This window comes from Carcharodon carcharias, chromosome 7 (assembly GCF_017639515.1).
Source record: "Carcharodon carcharias isolate sCarCar2 chromosome 7, sCarCar2.pri, whole genome shotgun sequence".
In the NCBI taxonomy this organism is placed as follows: Eukaryota; Metazoa; Chordata; class Chondrichthyes; order Lamniformes; family Lamnidae; genus Carcharodon; species Carcharodon carcharias.
The window spans coordinates 167,631,720-167,653,777 of NC_054473.1; the positions used below are offsets into that span (position 1 = coordinate 167,631,720).

Genomic DNA, 22,058 nt, shown 5'->3' on the forward strand with positions numbered 1-22,058 from the left:
ACCAGTGATTGAATACTGCTTGTGGACTTGCTTAATTATTACCACCCCTTTATCAAAGCTGGTTTCAGTGAGCTTGGCCATTGTCTTGTCCATTTTTAGCTTGCAAGCTAAATGATTACACACGCTAGCTTTGAGGTCTCTGGTTGAAATGCTGCTGAAACAGTATCTCATGATTCGAGAGAATGCACACTTAAGAGCTTTTGCCAATAAAATACTTTGGACAGTTTTGCCATATTCCTTAAGTGTGAAAGAAAGCAATCTGAAATGTGATCTAGAAATCACCTTAGTGGAAAATAGTCTGAGTGTGTGGTACACTGCAGTTCTTCACTGCAATATAGAAATGTCCAAAGGCCTGAGATTTGCAAAAGAATTCTTATTAGTGTCAATCGCATTGCATTTCTAGATTCTAGAAAGATGCCAGATAGAATTTTTAGCAGTGCAGAATGAATGCAACTTGAAGTGGTCATTAGCAGTACATGATAAATTAATTATTGAACAGCATATTTTTGTAAGATTAATCCTTTTCCAGTCAATACCAAGGAGAAAAGTTCAGACCAACGTTTATTGGAAGTTTAGTATTAAAATTGGTTGCCAATTCTTCAATATATTCAAAAATCTTTCTAAATTAGTATACTTATAATCTTAATAAACTCTCAAAATCCTAGATGCCAGAAGGAGCACAATTTAACTTGACAAAAATTGTGCACTGAGCACACTTGTAATAATTATTCTGTCACAATAAACAAAAGGAAGGTCAATGGATTGTAATCACTGAGTGCAGGCAATTGAAATACTATTATGGGAAAGAAAACAATTTAGATGCCTTGTGCCTTTAGCACTGATTTATCATCATGTGGAACAATTAAGGATCTGACTAATCCATTGATATTCTGCTTTAGTGAAAGAAGTGCTCCTACTGGCATTTCCAAATTTAAGGTGGAGAGAAAGAAAATGGTAAGGGACACCCAATATCACTCATACCTGTGTAACCACTTTGTCCCCATCAGATGACCTGGAATTATGCTATTGTAAACATTGTGGGGATTGGGTGGAATTTACTACGACACTTCTGCACTGTCAGTGTTGTATGGGGCTCTGAAACCTTCCTGCAAGAATATTTTTTAAAGTCTTACTAGTTTCTGTTACCCATTCAAGCAATGTAATCAATTTGCTCTGAGATTGTTTGAATGGAAAAACTGGCTTTTGACTATCTGAACTTTCCCATCTTCATAGCCCCAGCGATGGCAGAAGCCAAAAAGTTTCCAATGCTAGTGGTATAGATGTAGAAAATACATTGCATGACTTACTTACCACTTTTACAGTCTCATGTAACTGATTGTCTTATGTGATGGAGCCCATAAAAAGAGCTGAGCCCTAGTGGATACAAGTTCCACCAAATTTTGTCCCTATTAGGAATTCTGCCACCAATACCACTCTCCGTAGCCTCAGGAATTTTGAAGTCCAATCTCTGAGACTATGTTAAATAGACTCTGAAAATATTTCTGCAGTAGAAATAAACAATAAATAAGTAAAAAAACTGAAATGTCATGTTAGCTCTGTTTGCACTGTATTATTTATTGGGGACTTCTGTTGCTTTTCAATTTTTAATGCAGAGTTGTGAATTTTCAGGTCTTGCATGATCATATGTACCATTATTTTCCAGGTAATAACTGACAGACAAGATGGCATAAAATTTCAACTCCATGGTAAGGGCGTGGAGGAGGAACCAAAGGGTGTTTTCAAAATCAATGACCAATCTGGAGAGATCATTGTCACCCGTTCACTGGATCGTGAGCATATGGACATGTATATTGTAAGTATTATACATGATTTCTATATTCCTTGTAAAACTGAGCCCCTGCTATGAGCTATGTGTAGCTGCAACACTGAAAGCTGGTCCCATTCACTGGAAGGGTTTAGTAAACAATGGTTAAATGGTTGATATCTGTGCCATCCATTTTTTATCATAACTTCAACTACAAAGGAGTTTACAAGAGGAACTGTTTATCTATGATATATAGATTTTGAAAAAAAAAGCTCCTGTGAACAATCTCTGTAGTTTGACACTACTAAAATTCAACATATATGGACTGATTTTAACTCAGTCTTCCCAATGGTAAAGGTGCAGGTGTTGGTTGAAGATGATAGGCAGGGCATTCATTCTGTGTTCCTGATGCCTTCCATTGCCTGCCATTTTAAGTTGCTTGAATTCAGTCAAGAGAAGGCTACCTACTCCAGAGGAGTGGGAACCTAATTTCAGTGGCTGAGGTATGGCCCAATGATGATGTCACCGGTACACTGTGGACCTGGCTAAGCACAGACTGAATCTGCCAGTGAAAATGGTAGAATTCCTCAGGGTAGTTTCCTTGCATTCTGACCACAAAAAGTCTAGATAAGTGAGATTTTAAAGAAGTGCTCCTCTAGGTCCATCTTGAGCCTCTTCTGCGTTCCCCCCCCCCACCCAGACACACACACACACAACCCCGATCATGGACTTTTCAATTTTCCCACACACTGTGCATAATTCCTTACATACTATGAGATTCCAGCTGCAGCTTGGCGCCCCTCAATATTTGACTCCCACCTGCTGAGGAATTTGTGTCAGGGCATTTCAAATGAGGACTGGGAGGTAAAATATCCTGAACTAAATGCTTCAGGGAGTTGAATGATTCATTTCATTGCCAGCTTCTAGCCAATGATGGGAAGGCTAGGGGGATGTCAGCTATTAGCGAGTGGCTGTAGATGTGGGTTGGATGAGACTGAATGACCTGTGAGGAGCACTTCTGCACTTCCTGACCCAAGAGGATTGCTAAAAGAGCTGCAACTTTGGTATGTGAATAAGGGACAAGTCTTCCTTTTGCAGAAACCCCACCTTTTGAAACTGGCAGAAATTCCCACCTATGTATAATTTGGGAAATTGTGCACCAAAGTGTCTAAGTCTCTAGCGTACACATGGGGAGCAGGCAATGTGGCAGGAAACAGGAAACCTTGCAACAATATAGTGACAAAGAGATGCAAATGACAAGGCTGAAGCATTTACCACTACCTTTAGCCAGAAGTGCCAAGTGGATGATCCAACTTGGCCTCCTCCTGAGGTTCCCAGCACCACTGATGCCAATCTTCAGCCAATTTGATTTGCTCCATGTGATATCAAGAAATGGCTGAAGGCACTGGATACTGCAAAGGCTATGAGCCCAGACAATATTCCAGCAATACTTAAGACGTGTGCTCCAGAATGAGCTGCACTCCTAGCCAAGTTGTTCTAGTACAGCTACAACACTAGCATCTACCCAAAAAATTGCCCAGGTATGTTGTGTACACAAAAAGCAGGACAAATCTAACCCAGCCAGTTACTGCCCCTTCAGTCTCCTCTTGATCACCAGCAAAGTGATGGAAGTGAAAAGTGATGAAATAATTGTCATTGACATTGCTATCAAGTAGCACTTACACAGCAATAACCTGCTCACTAACGCTTTGGATTCTGCCAGGACAACTCAGCTTCTGACCTTATTATAGCCTTGGTTCAAATGAGGACAAAAGGGCTTAACTCAAGAGCTGAGGTGAAATCAAGGCAACATTTGACCGAGTGTAGCATCAAGGAGCCCTAGCAAAACTGAAGTCAATGGGAATCAGGGGAAAACTCTCCACTGGCTGGAGTCAAACCTAACGCAGAGGAAGATGGTGGAGATGTTCTCTGATGATTACACAACGTTCATCACCATTCATGACTCCCAGCGACTGATGCCACCTGCGTCCATATGCAGCAAGACTTGGGCAACATTCAGGTTTGGACTGTGGCAAGTTACATTCATGCCACAGAAGAGCCAGGCTATGACCACCTTCAACAAGAGAGAATCCAACCATCTCCCCATGACATTCAAAGGCATTACCATCACTGAATCCCCCATTATCAACATCCTGGGGGTTACCATTGACCAGAAACTGAACTGGACTAGCCATATAAATACTGTGGCTACAAGAGCAGGTCAGAGGCTGGGAATTCTGTGGCAAGCAACTCACCTCCTGACTTCCCAGGGCCTATCAACAAGGCACAAGTCAGGAATGTGATGGAATACTCTCCATTTGCCTGGATGAGTGCAGATCCAAAACTACAAGAAGTTGGACACCATCCAGACAAAGCAGCCCACTTGATTGGCATCCCATCCACCACCACACACAGTGTGTATCATCCACGTAATGCACTGCAGCAACTCACCAAGGTTGTTTTGACAGCACCTTCCAAACTCGTGACCTCTGTCCACCTAGAAATCATGGGCAGCAGATGCATGGGAATAATACCACTTGCAAGTTTGCCTCCAAGCTAGTTGGAGCTAAGAACCAGTAAGGGGCAGCAAACATTGGTTGGGGTTGTTTGTAGGACACCAAATGGTAGTGATGATGTAGGGCATGGTATAAATCAGGAAATTAGAGGTGCATATAACAAGGATAATTGAGTAAACATGGAGGACTTCAATCTACATATAGATTGGTAAAACTAATTAATATTAATGCTGTGGCAGACGAATACCTGGAATGAATACGAGATGGTTTTCTAGAGCACAATGTTGAGGAACCAACTAGAGAATGAGAAAGGGCTAACTAATAATCTTGCTGTAAAGTAAACTTGAGAGATGTATGATAGAATTTTACATTAAGTTTGAAAGTTATGCATTTCAATCCAAAACTAGAGTCTTAAACCTAAACAAAGAAAGCTACAAAGGTATGAGGGGCAGATTGACTGGGAAACTGGTCTGAAGGTAGACAGGCAATGGCTAGCATTTAAAGAATTAGTACATGGTTTACAACAAATTTACATTCCTTTGAGGCACAAAAACCCAGCAGGAAGGGTGATCTAACACGGCTAACAAGAGAAGTTAAAGATTGTATCGGACCAGAGGAAGTTGCCACAAAAAAAAGTAAGCCTGAGGATTGGGAGCATTTTAGAATTCAATAAAAAAGGGCCAAGTAACTGATGAGGAGAGTGAAAATATAATATGAAATTAAACTAGTGAGAAATGTAAAAATGGACTGTAAAAACTCCTGTAGGTATGTAAAAAGCAAAAAGTTAGCAAGGATAAATGTGGACCCACTAAAGCAGAGATGTAGAATTTATAATGGGGAGTAAGGAACTGGCAGAGAAACTAAATCAGTACTTTGTGTCTGTCTTCATGGAGGAAGATACAAAACACTTCACACAAATGCTAGAGAAGCAAGGGACCAGTGAGAATGAGGAACTGAAAGAATTTAGTATTAGTTTAAAAAATGTAGTACTGGAGAAATTAATGGGACTGAAAGTTGATAAATCCCCCCCAGATGTGATGCTCTACAACCCGGAGTGTTAAAAAAGGTGGCTGTATGGATTGGTGGTCATCTTCAAAAATTCTGTTGATTCTGTAATGATTCTTGCAGATTGGAAGTTAGCAAATCTAATCCCAGTATTTAAGAAATGTGGGGGGAGAGAGAAAACGGGGAACTACAGACTTGTTGGCCTGACATATGTAGTAGGAAAAATACTAGGATCTATTGTAAAGGATATGATAACTGGACACTTAGAAAATAATGATAGGATTGGGCAGAGTCAACATGGATTTATGAAGGGCAAATCATGTTTGACAAACCTGTTGGAGTTTTTTGAGGATGTAATGAGCAGAATAGATAAGGTGGAACCAGTGAATGTGGTGTATTTGGATTTTCAGGACACTTTTGATAAGGTCCCACACATGAGGTTAATAAACACAATTAGAGCATGTGGGGTTGGGGGTAAAATACTGGTATGGGTTGAGAATTAGTTTCTGGACTAGAAAACAGTAGGAATAAATGTGTCATTCTCAGTTTGGCAGTCTGTGATTTGTGGGGTACCACAAGGATGGGTGCTTGGGCCCCAGCTGTTCGCAATCTATATCAATGATTTTAATGTGGGGACTAAGTGCAATATTTCCAAGTTTCCTGATGATGCAAAATTAAGTAACGATGTAAGTTGTGAGGAGGATGCAAAGAGGCTTCAAGGGGGATCAGACAGGCTCAGTGAGCTGGCAAGGACATAGCAGATGGAATATAATGTGGAATAATGGCAAGTTATCCACTTTGGTAGGAGAAGCAGAAATGCAGAGCATTTCTTAAATGGTGAAAGATTGGAGTGTATTGATGTTCCATAAGTCACTGAAAGCTAACATGCAGATGCAGACAGCAAGTAGGAAGGCAAATGGTATGTTGGCCTTTAATGCAAGAGGATTTGAATACAAGCATAAAAAAGTCCTACTGCAATTGTATGGAGTCTTGGTGAGACTGCACCTGGGGTATTGAGTACATAAGATGCTAGTCTCCTTACCTAAGGAAGGATATATTGTCACAGAGGGATTGCAATGAAAGTTCACTAGACTGATTCCTGGGATGGTGGGATTGTCCTATGAGGAGAGATAGAGCAGACTGGGCCTGTATTCACTAGAGTTTTGAAGAATGAGAAGTGACCTCATTGAAGCATACAGAATTCTTACAGGGCTGGAATGGGTAGATGCAAGAAGGATGTTTCCCCTGGCTTGGGTGGGGGGTGGAAGGGGGTGTCTAGAATCAGGGGACACAGTCTCAGAGTAAGAGGTAGGCCAGTCAGGACTGAGATGAGGAAGAATTTCTTCACTCGGAGGGTTGTGAATCTTTGGAATTCTCCACCTCAGAGGTTCAGTCGCTGAGTATATTCCAGAGATTGATAGATTTCCAGATATTAAAAATGTGAAAGAATATGGGGATAGTGCAGGAAATGGCATTGAGATAGAAGATCAGCCATAATCTAGTTGAATGGCAGAGCAGCCTCAAGGGCCAAATGGCCTTTTCCTGCTTCTATTTCCTATGTTCCTAAGTCGCACACCATCCTTACTTGGAACTATGCCACTGTTCTATCACTGTCGCTGGGTCAAAATCCTGGAACTTGCTTCCTAACAGTGCTCTGGATGTACCTGCACCACAAGGATTGCAGCGGTTCAAGAAGGCAGCTCACCATCACCTTCTCAAAGACAATTAGGGATGGACAATAAATGCTGATCTAGCCAGCGATGCCCACATCCTGTGAAATAATTAAAAAGATGACATTGAAATATAGGTACTCCCTGTTCAGTTAAATTGTGAAACTTCACAACAGTTGCAATAATTTATTTTATCACACTTCTGAAATGCTCTTTTCCACCTAAACCCTATGTCAATCCAGGCCCTGCTCGTTTTCTCCCCAACCCCCCACCCCCTAGCAAGGTCTGTAGGTAAGTATTACGTTTTCTGAAATATCTTTATTTCCTTGTCTCACATGGACCCACTATTTGTTGTCTCTATCTCTCTCCCCCTCCCCTCAGTTGTTCTTTAGTGTATACCTGTATTCCTAAGTAGCTCCTCAATTTTGATAGGAACAAATGCCACACGCACCATTCTGATGGTTGAGTATGGCTTTGTACCCAGCCATTAGATTCTTTCCTGGGTTTGTACAGCACTAATTTAGCTCATAGCTGGTACAAAGTGCTGTCTCCTACAATGATGAATGTTACTGCACCAGGGAGCACATATCTGCTCAAAATTTTCAAAAATATGACTTGGAGATTTATATGTGAAATATTCAGGAATCTTACAGCTACCATGACCACTGGAGATCTGTTTTGATACCTGTTGGGTCTCTATTTGAGAGACAACTTGAAAGTAATCAATCTTGCCTTGACAGCATTGGCATAAGTTTCTTTTAACAGCCTCTAAACGTGGGCTTAATGCATTGGTGAATACCATTTCCCAACACCCCCAGCATAATAAAAGTGACAAATTTGAGCTTAGCATTTCCAGGAAAATTCAATTGAAATGATTATCAAACATTTACAAGAAAGTGAACTAGAGCACTCAGAACAGTAGGGTGCCGATCGTGTGACATCGCTACCAAGTAAGAGAATCACTGTCAGCCCCAATGCAGCTAAAGTTGTTTTATGGGTTACTATTCCTCTGAATCCCTTCTATGCTGATCGTAGTTCTAGGTAAACACTTGACTGTTTTACCAGTTAACTGTGTATACTAATTAGAAAATGACGTGACATTTCAAAGTAGTGCATTAGAAGATGAACAATCTGATGGTATAAAAATAGAAATTACTAGAAACAGGTTAGGCAGCATTTATTGAGAGAAAAATGGAGATATTGGCCTAGACCATCTGGTCCCCTTCAGCCTGGCACCATCACCCTCTTGACATTTAATCTCTCCTGCCTTCCATCCAATCACTGATCTTCCTTTTGTTCATTTCCCCCACCTCCTCAATCCACTTTCCCTGCTTCTGTACTTGCTCAAAGCTTGTAACATCTCTAAATTTCTCCAGTTTTGATGAAAAGTCATCAACCTTAGCATGTATTACCTTGTGGGTCCTGTGGCCACATTATGAATATGTCCCTGTAATATGTGCCAAAATCCATGTACTCAAAATGTCTATCCTACAGTGCACTCAGCATAGGTATTTATTTTCATTGTGTGAGCAGAACCTACCAAGAACAGGGAACCCTGCCAACGCTCATCAGCATGGAAGGCTGTTCTGAAATACACAATTTACATTTTAATTCCAGTTCCCTGATTTCTCTCCTTATTACAGTAGAAAAATTTCTGTTTTTGTAACAATGGCATTAAATACCCACCCCTTTCCCACTCCAGAGTTTAGGTGGCTCATTGTTGAGAAGACTGTAATTGCCATTTGTCCTTCTGCCTTTCATAGTCAAAATGATATGTACCATGTGTCTGAGGATAATTTGGGTTCAGACCTGACAAATCAGACAAGATTACATATCTATAATATATTTTTATAAACCATTTTAAAAAATCTATGACATGCTTCAGGTGCCAGCACAGCAGCCACATATCCATAGCATCAAGTGGACTGCAATACACATTTGCTATAGGAAAACCTTACCTTTGGGACACAATGATTAAATCTGTTCCAGGAACTGCAGCAACATTTTTCTGCTTAACTGTAATTCTCTTTTTTTCTTAACATTGCCATGTTACAATTCTGTAACTCCATTTTATTTCTCAACCTCCTCATGACAAACTTGCTTGCTGTGTTCGCTGCAGTACTTTTGGTCAACCTTTTCCATCCTAATCTCTGAATTCCACTCAAAAATATTATCTAGTGCCTTCCCCTACGGCAAAGCTCTGTGTTCCTCTGGCCTTGTGAACGGCTCAAGTGTGTTCTCGAGGCTGAGATGGAAATGGACTTAAATTTGAGTTTTAAACTCTGCTTCTCTATTGCTGAAAAAAGAGATTTGTCAAAACTTCTCATCTTGCACACATCAGGACAGATGCAAGAATGCCAAATTTCAAAGAGAAAAGCAATTTATACTGCATGAGAAAAGGGTGCTGATTTTTTCTCTTTTTATTTATTCATTTGTGGAATGTGGGTGTCACTGGCTAGGCCTGCATTTATTGTCCATCCCTAGTTGCCCTTAGAAAGATGATGGTGAGCTACCTTCTTAAGCCATTGTGGTCCATGTGGTATGGTACACCCACAGTGCTGTTAGAAAGGGACAGTGAAGGAATGGCGATATCGTTCCAAGACAGGATGATTTGTGGCTTGGAGGGGAACCTGCAGGTAATAGTGTTCCTATTCATCAGCTACCCTTGTCCTTCCAGATGGTAGAGGTTACGGGTTTGGAAGGTGCTGTTGAAGGAGCCTTAGTGAATTTCTGCAGTACATCTTGTAGATGGTACATACTGCTGCCATGTGCCTCGGTGGTGGAAGGAATGAATGTTTAAGGTAGTGGATAGGATGCCAAACAAGCAGGCTGCTTTGTCCTGGATGGTACTGAGTTTCTTCAGTGCTGTTAGAGCTGCACTCATCAAGGCAAACAGAGAATATTCCATCACACTCCTGACTTGTGCCTTGGACAGGCTTTGGGGAGTTAGGAGGTGAGTTACTCACCACAGAATTCTCAGCCTCTGACCTGCTCTTGTCACCACAGTACTTATATGGCTAGTCCAGTTTGGTTTCTGGTCAATGGTAGCTCCAGGGTGTTCATAGTGGGGGATTCAGCAATGGTAATGCCATTGAATGTCAAGGGGAAATAGTTAGATTCTCTCTTGTTAGAGATGGTCATTGCCCGGCACATCTGTGGCGCAAATGTTACTTGCCACTTGTCAGCCTAAACCTGAATGTTGTCCAGGTCTTGCTGCATATGGACCTGGACAGCTTTGGATCTGAGGAGTCGCAAATGGTGCTGAACATTGTGGAATCACCAGTGAACATACCATACCACATACCACTTCTGACGTTATGGAGGGAAGGTCATTAATGAAGCAGTTGAAGATAGTCAGGCCTAAGACACAACCCTGAGGAAGTCCTAAAGTGATTGACCTCCAACAACCACGACCATCTTCCTTTGTGCTAGGTATGAGTCCAACCAGTGGAGAGCTTTCCTCCTGATTCCCATTGACTCCAGATTTGCTAGGGCTCCTTGATGCCACACATGGTCAAATTCGGCCTTGATGTCAATGGCGACCACACTCACCTCATCTCTGGACTTCAGCTCTTTTGTTCATGTTTAGACCAAGGCTGTTATGAGGTAAGTGGCCATGGCAGAACCCAGACTAAGCATCAGTGAGCAGGTTATTGCTGTGTAAATGCTGCTTGATAGCACTGTCAATGACCCTTTCCATCACTTTGTTGATGATCTAGAGTACATGGGGGCAGTACTTAGCTGGGTTGGATTTGTCCTGCCTTTTGTAGACAGGATATACCTGGGCAATTTCTAACATTGTCAAGTAAATGTCAATGTTGTAGCTATACTGAAGCAGCTTAGCTAGGGCCACAACTAGTTCTCAAGCACAAGTCTTTAGCACTATTGCTGGAATGTTGTCAGGGCCCATAGGCTTTGCAGTATCCACTGGCTTCAGCAAGTCAGTCAGCTGGTTAGTAAATCAGCTCTGATTGATCAAGATGTTGCAATGGTGAATGAACCAGGAGCTATTGTCTCCCATGCTTTTGTTTATTCAAAAAAGGGGCAATGTCTGGACATGTTCCTTTTGCCTGTGGAGGACAGGTCCCTGCAAATGAATTTATGTAGCTTCTAGCAAGTGTAAGTGAGCCAAATTGTGAGCCCACCTCATAATATTAAATTGGTTCTTAGTATAATTCCCAGTTCATTTGGGATTGTTCAGTAAGTGCTATCTAGTTGCGGAATCACATCTAACGCTAGACATTATGTTCTGAGTTTTGCAAGCACAATTTTGTTGAGTATGGTTAGTACTTTGCCTATTGTGAACAGCTGAAGAGACGTACTGTTTGATACAGTTCACCAGTCATTGAGATGTAGGGCCTACATATCTGGCATTGCACTGGCTCTGAAATTCATATACCACATTATTCATTTGTGTGGTAAGCAGAACACCTTTTTGGCTTGACAGTGGCATCCTGAATTTTGAATAAACAAAAGCATGGGCGTAATAGCTCCCTAGTGCATTTGCAATGACAACATCTCAATCAATCAGAGCCTACTTGTAAACTAATCAGCACCCCTTTTCTCATGCAGTATAAATTGTTTTTCCCTTTGAAATTTGGCATTCTTGCGTCTGTCCTGATGAGTGTAAGATGAAAAGCTTTGATGGCTTGTCTTTTTTTTCACCAATACTCAAATTCTTTACTACCAAATCTGTTTCTCTATCCATTACCCCTTTTATCTCACTCTCAAGATTTTCTCAGGACTCCTCTTAGTGTGTGTTTTCTTCTGCTGTATCATTTATGGCAGACAGGAGATGTTCCTCCAGCGCAGCAGCTGATGGGAGTATACTTCCCATTCTTCTCTTATGGTGTAGCCTAATGGTGACAGGCAATCTTAAATGACAGACAGCCGTGGGACTTAAAGTTATAAGCATCTGGCTGTGATTTAGGCATTCTATCACACGTATTACTGGCCTAATTTACATTATACTATAATGCAATTTTGTTTGACTAAATTGACAAAATCATTAGTCTAATATCTAGTGAGCTGGAGTTGACATGTAAGCTATTGTAACTAAACTGTGACTTACCATAAAGCTAAAGACTCTGACCCAAAATTTACTGGAAATGTAATGGTGAGTTCAGGGCAAATGCTGTTATTAGTGTGAAAAAAACTGTGGCAAGGAAGAGACATTGGGCTGGATTTTATGGCCCTCCCAGGGCTAGGTGGCAGGTGAGGGGGTTGTTGTAAAATTGGGCACCATGTCATGTACACATTCCCAGTGCCTATTCATCCACTCCAATCACGATTTTACCAGCAGTAAGGGAGGCGTCAGGAGGCCCATCCATCCATGGGGTAATTGAGGCACTTAACTGGCCACTTAACTTGTTGATAAAAACAAAAAAACTGTGGATGCTGGAAATCCAAAACAAAAACAGAATTACCTGGAAAAACTCAGCAGGTCTGGCAGCATCGGTGGAGAAGAAAAGAGTTGACGTTTCGAGTCCTCATGACCCTTCGACAGTTCTGTCGAAGGGTCATGAGGACTCGAAACGTCAACTCTTTTCTTCTCCACTTAACTTGTTGGTTTTGTGCTGATGATATAAACTACACTCAATGCAAAAAGCTAGGGCTGCTATTTCATGGTCTAAGGACCCTCTTAATGGCCTGATGTGCTATTCATCCTTGGAGATCCAGAATGATACTATTGAAAATCTGCAGATAGTAATTTGTCCTTAAAGGCACGTTGCTATAAATTTTACAATATGTCTTTACTTTCCCTTTCTGTCTATTGTTTTCTCTCTCTTCATCCAATCTTTCTTTCCCTTGCTGTTTTCCTTTCTTTATCTAATTAACTCTAATTCACCATAATTAATTTTCCATCTTTCACTTTGTTACTTTCTCTATCTTTACATTTCATTCTTTAAGGAGATAGACTGTTGGGCCCTTGGTTCACCAAGGTTCCAGCACCCCATTGACCTTGCTAGACTTTTATCACAATACACTTCATGCAATTTGTGGCACAAAAATAAATGGCCCTCACGGATGAGGAAAAGATGTGCAGCTCATGTTGCTCACTGAGAGATGCCCCACTCCAACAATTTCTGAACTCACTGTATTATGAACACTGTCGCAATGGCCCATTAAGCTTTTCATGTTGATGGATGGTTTTGTGTTGTCATTTTGACCCATGGTTACAAATGCCACTATGGTCATCAGTGTGTCCTTAGCACAATATAAAAATGTTGCAGATTTTTCAGAAGAAATTGGTGCTTCAAAATTCTAGTGAAGACAAATCAGAAGTCCCAGTGCAGAATGTCTACATCGAGACAAAATGAAAATCCAACAATGTTCAGTTTCTCACCTCATTGACCACTATGAATGGCAGGGAAAGTTTTGACTTCGGTTGTTGGGCTATTAATGCTGTTTTATTTTGGACAATAAATTGTAATGTTTTAATTTGGTCACTAAAGTTCATTCTTATAGAAAGGAAATTGAATCCCTTGGGTGTCAAGATTAATTATCAGTTTACGCCAATGATTGCAAACAATACTACAAGTGCATCTGCCACTTGGAACAATAATTTGAAGTGTTACTTTGATTGATATGTTTCTGGTGTGCTTAACACTGTTTAGAATCTTTGTTTTAATTGTAGTTAATTATAAATAATCAAAGTTAATTAAAGTCAATGAATTTCATTTCCTGTGAACGTTCTATAGTGGTGTCTAACAATACCAGTCAGCAAAATATGTGTGTTCATTAAAACAAGGCTCTCTTAAGTTTAATCAGACAGGTTAATCAATTATTTATTGTATTTACCAAGATTAGAATTTACACTGCTAGAGAACAAAGCATTTTCTTGGTTCCAAATGCTCAGTAATTAAGAATTCCTAGGTAAGATAGTTTCACTGTAAAATATTTATTTTTTTAATGTGATTAGATAGCAAGAGTCAATAATATATGTAATTTAATTATAATATAGATGTTTTTCTTAAAAAAGAAGACATTTTGGTGATTATTTCTGCTAGTTGTTATGAACGATGCAAGAAGAGTTGTACATTATCATTGTCAGATCCAGCATTGTCACAGATGAGAGGTGTTTTCACCTCAGTTTCCTAAGTAGGAAGTCAGGAGGTGTCTTTACCCAGAGAGTGGTTAGAATGGGGAATTTACTATCTCATGGAGTTGTTGATGTAAATAGCATAGATGCATTTAAGAGGCAGCTAAGTAGGAACAAGAAGGAGAAAGTGGGGATATTGAAGGATCAACCGATAGGCTTAGATGAAGTAGAATGGGAAGTGGCTGCGGTGGAGCATAAATATTGCATAAAACAGTTGGGCTGAGTGGCCTGTTTTTGTGCTGTAATATGTAATTCGATGTAACTTCAGAGAAGCAGCTCTTTACTGTATGACCTTCTCACATCCCAACACTATTGTCCTTTTTGAGTGAGGTTGCCTATTTAATATTGGCAATTTCTGTCCCATGCTTTCCTTAGAATTGGATCGAGATTTTTGAACTCATTTCAAAGAGAATGCAGGTGGCAGAGAAAAGAGAATTTCAACCCAAAAGCCTGGCTTGTATTCAATGGTTATACGATGGCCTGTTCAGCCACTATGCTGCCCAATCTCTTGAGCTACTTATTTTTAACCATATGTTATAACCAAGCAGTTGGTAAAGCTGAGTTATTTTAAAAAATCCCAGAGAGAAACTTTAAGCAACTGTCATAACCTATAATTTTGAGTGTTATATTTGAGATGCAACTCTAAATTCAGGAATCATACCACCAGTTCTTGAGAGGTTTTATATATGTTAAGCTAAATTAAACATTTTATTAATTTACACAAGCTAAATATACACATGGCTTCAAATTACTATGTTCATAACTTTTAACAAATTCCCAAACTAATCTCCATTAAGACAATAGCAATGCATAAACTTAACCAGACACCAGGCAAAGTATTTTCATCTTATGAATTCAAAAAGAGGTTCTTTTCACTTTGGTTTCAAGGAGACAGTTGGAAGCTTACAGCTGTTTTTGATCTCACATTGCCTTTGCCCTACGCACACAAAACACTGTCATGTTATAGCTAGCACAACTCATTGAATGTAAATTCTCATTGTATCACCAACCTCTTTGAACTCCACCTTTTAACAATAAAACCCTTTTCATATTACCAATTTTATTAACAATATAAACATATTGCTTGGCCTCTGCTCACTAGAGGCCAGAATTCACCCCACTTCTTGAATGTTCTATTCAAAAACTGCAAATGCATTTTACCTCTCTGTTTACATCTCGAAACTAGTGCACATCAAAGCACCCAGACTAGCTGGCTTTAATCCAATTAAGATACAGCCACAGACTAAAACTCTATTTTAAAAGAAAATATTTTCCAATAATATTATATAATTAATAGCTTCATGACATCTTATAGAGATAGACATTTCATTCCTCTCCAGGGTGGGATCAGTAGAGTGGAAGGATTACTCGCATAGAAAGAAGAAATCTGGTTGAGATACTGTCGGTATCAAGTAGTCTGAATTGATTAAAAAAAAGTATTTGTTGATTAACGAAGTAAGAACAAAATGTGCGTAAATGGGCAACTGTGCAGTGATTATCCATTGAAAAATCTGTGGGAATTAAATTCAGTTACATTCTAGTAAACCCTTAACCAGTATTCAGAAGTTTGTTTTCTTGAGCCTTTTTGTGCTAATGAAAAATGCAATGTTGTACAATGGTGCAATAATGCGGGTCTTACAAGAATTTAACAGGTGTCAAGCTTACCTGTCACTCACATTCTTTCACTCCTGTTGAGTATGGATCATTAATTCTAGCTCAGACCACAAAAGAGAAAACAAAGTCGGCCACAAAAGTAGAAGTCAAAAGTAAAACGAGATAATAATTATTTGCATGTTCCGCATCAGTTTTTGTTTTTTTGGCTGTGACCGTTAATTTAAGGGAATATTTTGAGGGGCAGTTGCATGCCGTATGATCTAGTTTATGACAGTTATCTGTGTATAGTCTGATCTTAATACCCAAGGAGAATAGATTAGCATTACTAGAGCAGACCAAAGGTATCTTTATAACAACAACAAATATTATTTATATCGCACCTTTAACATAATCAAACATATGGTTGTTTGGTAGTAGAGAATCTGAGTATTGCTGAAAAAAAGACATTTTGTTGAAGCTTTTCATATTGCACTCATCAGGACAACTGCAAGAACACCAATGTCAGGGGAAGCAATAAATTTGTACTGTGTACTTCATGCAGTAGAAAGTTATTACTTCCCCTGACATTGATACTCTTGTGATTGTCCTGAGGAGTGCAAGATGAAAAGCTTCGACAAAATGTCTCTTTTCAGCAATACTCAATATTCAAACATCTCAAGGAGTTTCACGGTGACATTAGCAGCAATATTTGATCTGGAGCTGCATTAGGAAATATTAAGATGGATGACCAGACAATTGGTCAAAGAGGTAGGTTTTATGAAACATCTTAAGTTAAGAGTGAGAGGTAGAGAGTACAATTAATGGTATTCTCATTCTATTAATGTAATTTAAATGTAAATCTGGATATGTTAACAGCCACATTTTCATGGGTATTGAAAGAATGTTTGTCAGCCCTTCCCCTCATTGTCTGGGAATCTCCTGGAATTGAGGATTGATTGCCTGGGCCTAGGGTAAAAAATGTCAAGTTTGCTGGTCAAAAACAGAATTACCTGGAAAAACTCAGCAGGTCTGGCAGCATCGGCGGAATAGAAAAGAGTTGACGTTTCGAGTCCTCATGACCCTTCATGAGGACTCGAAACGTCAACTCTTTTCTATTCCGCCGATGCTGCCAGACCTGTTGAGTTTTTCTAGGTAATTCTGTTTTTGTTTTGGATTTTCAGCATCCGCAGTTTTTTGTTTTTATCTCAAGTTTGCTGGTGACTGCCGCACTTCATTCCTTCCTGACCCTGTGTAGCTGACCCCTCAGTCAGCTTGGACTGTGCCTGCAAATGTAGACTTGCTCCGGTCACAATACAGAGCAGTTTCACTGCTGCGGGCACTGTGGGTATCTGGTGCCACCATTGTAGCCTGGCTGTTTGTGGTATTATACAGTGCTTCAGAGACTTTGGAAGGAGCTCAGGTGTATTTGGGAAGACAGTAAGAATATGATCAAAACTTCCCTCCAATTGAAAATCAGAAAACATACAAGATTCTGAAGGGGTTTGACAGGGCAGACACTGAGAGATCATTTCCCTTGGATGTAGAATCTATAACATGGGGACATGATCTCTGGATAAGAGGTCAATCACTTAGGACTGAGGTCAGGAGAAATTTCTTCACTCAGAGCGTTGTGAATCTTTGAAATTCTGTACCCCGGAGGGTTGTGAATGTTGTATTGTTGAATATATTTAAGGCTGCAATAGACAGATTTTTGGTCTCTCAGGAAAGCAAGGAATATGGAGAGCAGTGGGGGTGTGGGGGAAAGTGGAGTTGAGGCAGAAGATCAGCCATGATTGTTTTGAATGGCACAAATGGCTTGAGGGACCATAGGGTCTATTCCTGCTCCTATTTCTTATGTTCTTATGAAGTGACCTTATGTCTAGTACCCTTCCTGCCCAACATAAGCTCTAACCTTCCTGCCCAACAGCTGTCGATGCAAAGATATTCAACTATAAGGGATCCAAGATTTGCCAAATGCAGTCAAATGTCATGTGATAAATTTGTCACTTTAGAAACAGCAGTACTTAGCAGCTCACCACTGTGATATTTGCTCCTTTAAGTTGCTGCAACTCATGAAGTCATGCAACAGATCATTCCATCCTACCTTCAATGTACAAACACCCAATCAGAAGCACTTATAACATTTGAGACTTGCCCTCATTATTCAAATAAGCGGGACCAAATAAATTGATGCTGAGCAGATGCTGTTCCCACCCTATTACACTTTCAGTGAAGATCATGCACCAATTGGAAAACCTAGGAGAAAATCATTTCTTTAGGACTTTATAGCTGTCTTACTCATGGGCCTGAATTTTTCAGGCAGCAAGCGGGCTACACATGCATGCGCGTGAAAGAGCGCTTCATGCACAGAGCTGCCTCAGGGAGATTGAATTGATATTCAAAAAATTAAATAAAAGGTTTAAAATTTATTTAAACATGTCTGCTCATTTGACTGTGTCACATGAGATGAGACATGTTCTTATAAGTATGAAATTTTTAAAAAATTGTTTAAAAAAGCTTTAGAAAACCTCATCCCGCTTGTGGATGAGGTTTCCTAAAAAACATGAAGACCTTAAGGTTGGACGGGCAGCATTAACAATGACAATAATAACTTTGTTAATGGCCTTAACAGGTCGTTTACATTTCGGCAGGCGTGCAGCCGATTCCGGCGTGCACCTGCCAAACAAAATACTCGGGACTGCGCAGTGACATCATCGCGCGTCATTTTACCCGTCGGCGTGTCAGGCCTACCCCCACACGCTGACTGAAAAATCCTGCCCATGGTGTTGTGTAGTCTAGATGTCTCTGTGCAATTTAAGTGGCAATCAGTAATTAATTAAAATTATTCTCTTGAGCCATAAATCAATACCAACTTTCTGACACACGAAGTATTGGATGGGATTTCAACATTTCCACTTGTTTTTAAACAGGAAGAATAAATTATTATCTTGTGAGAAAGGGGCTGACTTATTCTGCGTCACAATGTATCAAAATTATACGACAGAAGGAGACTATTCAGATCAACTCTTTCACAACAAACCACCTGCTCTAATCCTATTTCAATGTTCTTTCACTGTATAATTCTATATTCTTCCTTTTCAAGTACATACCCAATTTCCTTTGCAATGTTATTAAAGTTAGCCTCAAAAAGCACTTTGGTAAATTATTCTATCTTGTAATAAATCTGTCTTTGTGAAAAGATTTCTTTTTAATTTCCCTGTTCATTCTTCTGGTGATAATACTGAGTTACCAATTTTGCCAACACATGGAACATTATTTCATTATTTTCATTATTTCTCCTTTCAAAATCTGTCAGAAATTTGTAAACTTGGGTTTAAGCCTTTAACTTTCTCTGTGCAAGTAGGGGTAAAAAAAAACATTTTTTTTTCTTCCTTACTGTAACTTCACATATGTGAAGCAAGCAATTCATCTTAGTCATACTCTTTCCCTGATTCTGTTAGCCTTCCTATAATGGATTGTCTGGTAAACTGTGTGTTATCCGGTACTCTACCAACTGGAATTCTCTTATCAGCCAGATTTTCTGATGTTCCGCTAACACGAATTGTTACTTTACCAACCTGAAGCAGTTACAAAATTATCCGGAACTCGTACCTGTATACTGTATTATTTTATACTTTAATTTATGTTTTAATGTACTGTTGAAGATTAGAAATAAAAACAATACTGTTCTTTACTTCCTGAGTACTTGCATATTAGTTCATGCTACAAGTATTGCATTGTATTCCATTGGTAAATGAACTCTTCATTTACCGGCAGCACCCATTCCCCGTGCATGCCAGACAATAAAAATTTTAAAAAACAAAAAATAAAATACCTGGAAAAACTCAGCAGGTCTGACAGCATCTGCGGAGAGGGACACAGTTAACATTTCAAGTCCGTATGACTCTTCAACAGAACTAAGTAAAAAGAGAAGCGAGGTGAAATATAAGCTGGTTTAAGGGTGGTGGAGGGGGAGGTGGGACAAGTAGAGCTGGATAGAGGACCAGTGATAGCTGGAGATAACCAAAAGATGTCACAGACAAAAGGACAACGAGGTGTTGAAGCTGGTGATATTATCTAAGGAATGTGGTAATAAAGGTACAGATAGCCCTAGTGGGGGTGGGGTGGGGGGAAGGGATCGAAATAGGCTAAAAGGCAAAGATAAAAGAATGGATGGAAATATATTTAAAAATAATGGAAATAGGTGGGAAAAGAAAAATCTATATAAATTATTGGGAAAAAGGGGATTGGAAAGCGGCTGGGATGGAGGAGAGAGTTCATGATCTAAAATTGTTGAACTCAATTTTCAGTCCGGAAGGCTGTAAAGTGCCTAGTCGGAAGATGAGGTGCTGCTCCTCCAGTTTGCGTTGAGCTTCACTGGAACAATGCAGCAGGCCAAGGATGGACATGTGGGCATGAGAGCAGGGTGGAGTGTTGAAATGGCAAGCGACAGGGAGGTCTGAGTCATGCTTGCGGACAGACCGAAGGTGTTCCGCAAAGCGGTCACCCAGTCTGCGTTTGGTCTCTCCAGTGTAGAGGAAACCGCATTGGGAGCAGTGAATGCGTTAGACTAAATTGAGGGAAGTGCAAGTGAAATGCTGCTTCACTTGAAAGGAGTGTTTGGGCCCTTGGACAGTGAGGAGAGGGGAAGTAAAGGGGCAGGTGTAGCACCTTCTGCGGTTGCATGGGAAGGTGCCGTGGGAGGGGATTGAGGTGTAAGGGGTTATGGAGGAGTGGACCAGGGTGTCCCGGAGGGAATGATCCCTGCGGAAAGCCACCAGGGGGAGTGAAGGGAAGATGTGTTTGGTGGTGGCATCATGCTGGAGTTGGCAGAAATGGCGGAAGATGATCCTTTGAATGCGGAGTCTGGTGGGGTGATAAGTGAGGACAAGGGGGACCCTATCATGGTTCTGGGAGGGAGAGGAAGTTCTGAGGGCAGATGCCTAAATTTGTAATAAAAATTTTGCTGTATGTTATATAAATTCGACATTTTTTTGCTTTAATATCCATTGCCACTGTGTAGGAAATCAGAAACATATTTAACTTTGCTATGCAGTTTTCTCGACCAGCACTCCTTCAAAAGATTGCCTTATTTGCATCCTTGGAGCTCTTTGTAACCCACTCTCTTATCTATGGTATATTCCTTTTTACTCTTTTAAGAAGAATGTACTACTTCATATTTCTCTGCATTACACTGTAGCTACTACCTCCCTGCTCACTTAGCACCAAAAACAACTTGCATTTATGTAGCACTTTTATCACAATAAAGTGTCTCAGGGCACTTCAAACAAAATTTTACAATGAGCCACATAAGGTGATATTGGGGCAGATGGTCAAAAGCTTTAAGGTTGGTCTTAAAGGCGAACAGGGAGGTAGAGAAGCTGAGAGGTTTATGAAAGGAATTACTGAGCTTTGGGCCTTTGCAGCTGAAGGCACAGCCACCAATAATGGAGTGATCAATACTGGGGAAGCATAAAAGGCCAGGATTGGAAGAGCACCGATATCATGGAGTTGTAGGGCTGAAAAAGTTTAAAGTGATTGCGGGGGCGGGAGGGGGCGTGGAAATGTGGAAATAGAGAGATTTGAAAACAAGGATGAGAATTTAAAAATCAAGCCATTGCTTAACTGGGAGAAAATCCAGGTCAGCAAGCACAGGGCAATGGGCAATATTCCCTCTAAGCTACATGGCCATGTAGCAATGCAAAAGTCCCATACACAAGGCGGCTCTTTAAATTACCACATGTGTGTGGCCATGCAAAAAATTAATAGGGGCTACCGAAGAAAATCCCCATACACTCCAGAAAAAAATTAGAACGAGCGTTGTCAATGGGTGAATGGGTCTTGGTGTGAGTTAGGATACTGGCGGCAGAGATTTGATTGAATTTTATGAAGAGTGAAAGATGGGATGTCTCTGCCTTCCCTTACCAGATTGTGTCCTTCTGCAGTTTCCTCACTTTGCTGTGTCCCAACATTTGATTCTGTTAGAAAACTTCAGTATTATTGTTCAGTGTGCATTTTTTCTGTAACTTCTTGCCCATATGTCCTCGTGACTCGGTGGTGTATTTGCGAAATTTTTGTTACTTCAATACTGCCCCTGTTACAGTTGATTCATCCTTATAATTCCAGTATCTCTGAATTTCTAGACACCGATTTTGCTTTTCTAGTAACCCTCCCTCCATTATTGTTTCATATATCCCTTTCCCTGCATGTTTTAATTATCTCTATCTGGTCAGAAAATTGAACAGCTTTAATAAGCAAAGGGCAAAATACTGCGCATGCTGGAAACCTGAAACAAAAACAAAAAATGCTGGAAAAACTCAGTAGGTCTGACAGCATCTGTGGCGAGAAAGACAAAGAGTTAACATTTCGCGTCCATATGACTCTTCTTCAGAGCTCTGAAGAAGAGT

The 22,058-nt window shown here is 40.2% G+C and overlaps 1 protein-coding gene across 2 annotated transcripts in view; it reads left to right on the forward strand.

Annotated features, from left to right (window-relative positions):
• cdh13 (cadherin 13, H-cadherin (heart)) overlaps positions 1-22,058 on the forward strand; it is a 1,064,070-nt gene that overhangs the window by 455,310 nt on the left and 586,702 nt on the right. For both annotated transcript variants that reach the window (XM_041191002.1, XM_041191003.1), the window contains exon 5: positions 1,664-1,813. In XM_041191002.1, the coding sequence (XP_041046936.1) occupies positions 1,664-1,813 (150 nt within the window). The remainder of the gene's footprint in view (positions 1-1,663; positions 1,814-22,058) is intronic.